At 36.8% G+C, this 6900-nt stretch overlaps 1 protein-coding gene across 2 annotated transcripts; it reads right to left on the bottom strand.

Annotated features, from left to right (window-relative positions):
* Window positions 1-3717: 3717 nt before the first annotated feature.
* LOC7477824 (metal-nicotianamine transporter YSL1) lies at window positions 3718-6900 on the bottom strand. 2 transcript variants are annotated; one of them, XM_024595067.2, is made up of 8 exons: window positions 6711-6900; window positions 6230-6627; window positions 5943-6115; window positions 5569-5663; window positions 5342-5476; window positions 5066-5255; window positions 4870-4984; window positions 3718-4745 (listed from the first exon to the last, which is right to left on the bottom strand). In XM_024595067.2, the coding sequence occupies exons 2-8, from the start codon at window positions 6600-6602 to the stop codon at window positions 3817-3819; spliced, it is 2010 nt and encodes a 669-aa protein (XP_024450835.1). In that variant the 5' UTR covers window positions 6603-6627; window positions 6711-6900; the 3' UTR covers window positions 3718-3816. The 2 variants fall into 2 exon arrangements, with proteins under 2 accessions (XP_024450835.1, XP_002299431.2); XM_002299395.3 differs by lacking the exon at window positions 6711-6900 and having other exon boundaries at window positions 3718-4742; window positions 6230-6699.

Here is a 6900-nt window from a genome sequence, read left to right on the forward strand (position 1 = left end):
AAACTTCATCTACAACCAAAACAACCATTACATGCTTCTTTTGAACCTCATTTACAAACTTATTAGGACTTACTGTGTTAAGTCCTCTTTTTTTTTTTTTTTATCATCTTTATCTAAGTTATGAAATTTATTAGGATTGAATTCATTCACTTAATCACCATAACATTTCTCTTCACCTATATCCTTTTATTCTTTGATGACCGGGATATAGTGGTATAGTTGGCTATAATATGATCGAAACCTTGATATTTAGCACACTTAACCCTAGAAATCATCTTATACTCATCAAACTGAGTAACTCACTAATAGTTTTGCTTAATTGTTCAAGGTTAATATATTAATCTAGAAGAATACTTTTATAAGATCAGGGTAGATATTTTTCCTATAATTTTTATTTCATCTCAATCTAATTGATGATAAGAGGTTTACCCCTACCATCCAGATATTACTTAACACTCTTTTAGTAAAGTTGGACTATACCCTTAACAAATATAACTTTCTATTTTAAAAAAAGTCGTACAAATTAAAGAGGTAATCCATATCATAAATCCATCCAGTAAAAATCAAAGGATTATGATGACCATAAAAAATGGGGCTCCGTATTTTGTTACATATCATACACGCTCATCAAGGTTATTAGGCAACCCAGGTTATAATTATATTTTCCTCCAAGAAAATTCTATTAATAAGTGAATCTACAGTAATTTGTTTTTGTAGGCAACGAAAAACTACGAAAATGCTGTCCAACTTAATTGGAACAGTCCCTAGGTATAATTTTTTTTATTAAATTTATAAAGTTTTTTTTTTGGTTTCATCTGAAGCTAGAATCCATAATTTTCCCTTTTGTTTATATTGACCTTACCATTTATCAAATCCATTTCAGGCACTTAATAATTGGGGACTTGCTCTGCAGGTATTTTGTCAACTATAGGTTCTCCTAATTCAGCACTGTTTATACGTTTTTTTTTCCAAGAGAACTTTTGCAGAGCCTTTTTTTTCTTTTAAATATTAATACCTTATGATGTTCTGGTATATATGTGTGATTGTCTAGGTAGTTTGTTTGATGCTATATTGAATTTTACAATTTTACGAACTCAGTGCAATTGTTCCTGCAAACAATTGTGAGAACTGCAATTAGTAAGGTACAAAAAGTCATTTGGAGGTATTAGAGTGTCTGGATGAATGTATAGGACAAGCAGGAAGGAGATTTTGATTTGTGTTATGTCCTAAGAATAGGTCTACTTGTATCTTCTGTTCATACGATCCCCTTTTGCATGTTTCTTTTATGATCGGAGGATTGGAAAGATAAGAAAGGAAAGAATACAGAGAAGGAAGAAGAAGAAAAGATGCAGAAAATGTGTTCTTCATTAATTTCTTGCTTCCTACGTCAACTGGCCATTACATTTATATCAGATTTCTAAGCTAATACAAAAATGCTAGCTGACATTTTCTCATCACTACCATGTTTCTTATTCATCAACTAACTCTAACTAATTCTGTGTATTCAGTTATTTACAAAGCCACGTGGTTTATATGCTAATTGAATCTACTGCTGCTGCATTCTTCTGCTATAAGCTCTGCTGCTACCTGCTGCGTTCCAATCCTGAGTTCATTCCAGCATTCACATAGGATTGTAACAGTTTCTAATGCAGTTCCGTGAAGCAATTCAGTTGCAATTTGATTTCCATCGAGCGATATACAACCTTGGAACTGTCTTGGTTAGTTTGATCATTTCCATCCTCATCTGTAATACAATGTTTCTACTGTGATTATATCTATTGTCTTGCTTTATTTAATTTGTTGGTCAAAACAATATAATCGACTGTCTTTGCGTATCCTCCCAGAAATTAAATGGATTGAGTCCCAAATTCATAATGCTTTTTTGGCAGTATGGGCTTAGCCGTCTAAGCCGTGGACACATTAAGAACCAGGGAAGCAGCCAATGCTAAGGATTGTTTCCCCTAACGAGCTGTATGGCCAGTCTGCTATCTACATATAGCGGCTGCTCATGCATTAAAACCTAATTACTCGGCAAGTATTGCACACATATATATATTTTCTCCATCGGTTTCCTGTGCCTGAATTGGAAGTGCTTATTTAAATTCTGCAATTATGAGAGGCATGTTTCTGTTCAATTAGCAAAAGGATTATAATTTAAAGCTAATTTTACTCGATTCTTTACTGGTATACAGCAGCGCATTGAGCCTTGTGCGTTCCATGGTTAGTAATGAATTTTCTGAGTTTATGGTTGTTATTTCATCCTAAAATGTCTAATCTGTGGTAGATAACCGCTTTCTCAGTAGTTAGTTCTCGCTTAGGTTCTTGTATCTTTTCTTAGACTTTTGATGTTGGGGAGGGACATTTTCTGATGAACTCCATTATTGTCTTTGATTGGTTGACGATTTCCCAAACCTTGGATTTTCTACTAGTTCTTGTGCTTTGGGTTCATTTTGCATGTTGCCCAAAACTTTGTGCCTTGACCCCTACGCTGCTGTTTCTGGTTAATATGGGCACATAAAAAACTGAACTTCCTATCCAACCTTCATGTTCTATTATTTTGGATTCAATCAATACCTCCACATTTGTTTTGGATTATCTTTTTTTTTTTGTACAGATTTTATCAGGATGTATATTTCCATATCGCAAGCAATCTCTTTTCTACCTGATTTCCACTCAAATGATTTTGTCTTTGCTTCAGAGTTCAAAACAGGGCAGGATAGAGTTTAGGTGACTGAACTATGAGTCGGTGCTGTTATCAAAACTCTTTCCCTCTTATGCTTGTATTCAAGATTATTAGGGAGAGGGAAGATTTTTTTTTTTTTAATTCTACCTTTACTGTGCTTCAGTAAGCTGTTATCTTTACCTTTTGAGGGCTTTTATCCAAAAACTGGGGATAGAAGTTATTTTGTTTCACATCAAGAAACCATGTTTAAATTCAGCCCATGGATCAGCTTGCTGACTCGTGGGAATCCCTGGATGGATGGCTTGATGCAATCCGTCTGGTATACAAGCTGATTGCAGTTAGGCAAGAGTGAGGTCCTGGCAGGTATCGTAACAAGCTGATTGCAGTTAGGCATTATTTTCTTTTCTTTTGAAGATGTATGATTCATGTATTGAAACTGGAATATGGTCATTCAAATAAGTAGTATATGATAGAATTTTTGTCATGGCATTTTTTCTCTGCTTGATCAATTGTTGTACATTATTTTAGTTTTGGGTGGCAGGTGAGTGATCTTGTTGAGACTTTTGATGCGGAATATAGCAGATGAGTTCGATTCCTTGTTTTGTTTCAATAGTAACATTGGCACCAAACAGTATATTGCATTTTTGTAACAATTCCAATGATTTAGAATTGGGGTTGGAGCCATCCATGACACTTTCACGCAATGATGTACGACTGAAAGCATAACATGATTCAGAACCTATTAATTTACAGAGCAATATTTTGCCTGAAGTTTTCAGTAATTTTCATCCTATGGCAAGGTAGAGAGAAATGAGGCAAATTGTGGAGATTTGATCAATTTCCATGTTTGATTTACACTCTTAAACCTTTGAGAGTTTCTTTCATCACACACATGCGGTAGCGCGCGCGCATTTCTTTTCATCTGGTGCATACTGCATAGAGAGAAAATGTGTACTGCCTTATAATTGGCTTCGGCCTGCTTTCCATCTGCAGTGCGGAAATTAAATGAAACAGGAGGCATTTTAAAGGCTGCGTCAGTCAAAGCTAGGGGGATTAAGTATTATTAACGCCCATTTTGGTGATATAATCTGACAACAATTTTTCTGGAACTTACAATATGTATCGAGTAAGTTCTAGGAAGCTACAAATTTCATGCAGATAGGTGGCTTTACTTGGGCCAAAGCAAGAACAGCTTCAGGAAGAGTCCACAGCCCTTCTCCACAGATTAATCCTGAGGCGACAGCAGGAACCATGAACTCAGCTTTCTTGGTGTCTCGTTTATGCCATATTAAAACAATCAAACTTCCAATACTCATATCTATCGCAAAGGAAGCACCAATGAGAAATGGAACACCCATGACCATAGGAAGTGGCATCCATTGTCCGATCTTCTGCGGTGAAAAATCTCTCACCAGGTTAATTGCTATAGCAAAAGCAAAGAAACCATAGCATAGCTGCAAGCAATGTTGGGGCAGAGCTGAGAAACCATCAACACCTAGAATTGCCATGTTTCTGTAAATTAGGGCATAAGGAGCTTTAAATTCTCCATATGGATTTCCAACATCAAATGCCTTGTAAAATAGGAAAAAACTGCTAGGAGCTGCGATGCACCCAATTGCTGTGCCAACAACCTGGCTCAAAAACATTGCTCTGGGGGAGGTGGATGTCATTTGTGCTGTTTTGAAATCCTGCATCAGGATGCAAGCAACAGAAAGAACAGATTTAACAAGGCCACATCCGGCAAGTGCTGCCACCACACCATTCTCTCTCCCGGATACCGCTGCTAGCACAAAGAGCGCAACTTTCCCATAATTATAGGCCATGTTTATATCGGTTAGACCAGCTCCATAGGCATTGCAAAATGCTAAAGATGGAGCAAGAACATAAGCGGCAATGACATAATACCACTTAAGCTGAGGGAATATGATTGGCACTGCAATTACGGATAGAATAGAGAAGGCTACGTATCCAATGACTGCTACCCACAAAGGTATTGTCTCTCTGAGGAACGTTTCATTTACTCTTTGATCATCAAGGTGCTTCTTCTGGTGATCCACAGCTGCTGGGAAAGAAATACAGTTAACAAGCAGTGTACACTGCAACTGAAGCTTCAATCTACTTAGCAGCATTTGGTTACAGAACAGGAAAGAGCTGTAGAGGATAAAATAAAAGGATCTCCAATTTACCTGCACTGAGTTTCTTGTCCCGTACTCTGCCATGAACATTGATGATTGTACAAACCATTACCTTAACGAAAGTGTAGAGCCCATCTCCTAGGATGAGAGCAACTGCTAAGAAAACCTGTCAAATTACAGCCATAAATTAAGGATCAATAAAATTTTAGTAGGCTAAGAAAACCATCCACTATTATCTGTTTCTGACCTTGTAACCAAACAAGCTCTTCATGCTAGTTTCTTCTAAAGAAGCTGGAAACCAGTCTCCCTTAAGTTGACCAATAAGTGGCCACATAACCCCATATGAGAGCACAGCTCCAAGAAGCAAAGACAAGTTCACTAGATGAGAAACAAGCATTCCAGCTCCAATGAAAGTGGTGTTAAAATCAAAGAAAAATCTACGAAACACCCAAAACCAGAAAGAAATGGTCAGTAACACGTAGAATATAGGATAATTTAATCAGGAGGAAAAAGATGTAAATACGTGTGCTTCCAAGCTTTCAACCCAAAAGTAGGGAACTGTGAGAATCCACATCCTTCTTTCCCAGTGTAAAACCACTGAAAAAATGCCCATAAGAAGCTGATTGAAAAGTACTTCATGAATCCACGAACTTGTTTCCTGTAATAGTAACTCATCATATTATTTCCAAGTTTGATTTTTATAGATAGCATATGAGATATGCTAAATTTAGACCGTAAATATATATATACTTTGCCATCTTATTTCCTCTGCTATGGAAACCATTGATGAGAACTGCAGTTGCCATGCCACTTGGAAACGTTAAATTCATGTCTACTATCAGAATCTGCACCCAAAAGGCCAAACCAAACCGTTAGGAATATTTCAGCAAGAAAATCCCTAGCTTCATAAATTAAGATCTTGGAACCTTAGCTAGTTAGTGGTAATCTATCTAAAAAAATCATCTGAACTAGAAGTTTAAGTTGATAATCATTTTGTTATCTCTAGCTTAAAAATTTAAATTATTATATGAAATTTTATTATATAATTTAAATTATTCTCTAAGATATTATACCGTTAAAATTTTAATAATTCTAAATGGAAAGATTATTGGCGCTATTTATACCTTTCTAAGTGGAATCAACACAAAAAGACCAACAAAGCAAACTAGGAACAGGTATCCAGACATCCAACCAAATCCAGGTTCCTTTATAGAAGTTGAAGGATTTCCTTCAGTCTGCACCCCTGACAACTCATATGTCTTCCTGTTTAACCCCAAAAGATAAGAAGCAAATCCACCTGTTGCCGAAGATAAATGAAAACCAACGTTAGTAACCTCAACTTGGCCCGGAAGAATAAGATAAAATACTGTTTTCTACAAGGGTAATTAATCAGAGTATCAAAGCCTCAAACCTCCATGTGCTATGCTATAGCATGCAACTGCACAGGTTTGTATCATCGTATTCTCTTGCCGAGTAAAGGGTTTGACTACAAATCCTGCCCTTCGAAGCATTTTTGTCCAAGATCGAACAAATACAAAAGCAAGAAGTGCAGCAGAGACATTAAAATTTGGAGCCAGCCCAGTTGTGAGGTTTAGCTTCATAACTATCACACTGTAGATGGCTCCAATAAGAATGCTCGCTGTGAACCCTCTTACTGTGATTTGCTTTGTCCATGGTTGAGGTCTCCTTGACCCTTCTGGTTCATCTTGTGGATCTACCTCCATCTCCATCTCCATCTCCTCCCTCTCAATCTCTTTCTTTTCTATTGCTTCTTCAATCTTCATGGCTCTAGCTAGGCAGTAGTTAGTACTGTATTCAGCATGTATGAAATGAAGTGAGGAGAGGATAGAGTTCACAAAGATATAAAACTATGCATGCACGTTCTTAATTACCTTGGCTCTTTTAATTATTACTTCTCTTGGATCTACTTGGAGCTAGGTAGTCTTCTTTTCCTACCTAAGTGGTGGGACTACAGACGAATTGTATAGACTTAAGCTGCGGTCTATCAGATCTTTGTCCTCTTCACATATACTAATCAAAATGCCTGTAAGCTGTGGTGATTTTGACATTTGCTCAAGCGGG

This window comes from Populus trichocarpa, chromosome 1, assembly GCF_000002775.5.
Source record: "Populus trichocarpa isolate Nisqually-1 chromosome 1, P.trichocarpa_v4.1, whole genome shotgun sequence".
In the NCBI taxonomy this organism is placed as follows: domain Eukaryota; kingdom Viridiplantae; phylum Streptophyta; class Magnoliopsida; order Malpighiales; family Salicaceae; genus Populus; species Populus trichocarpa.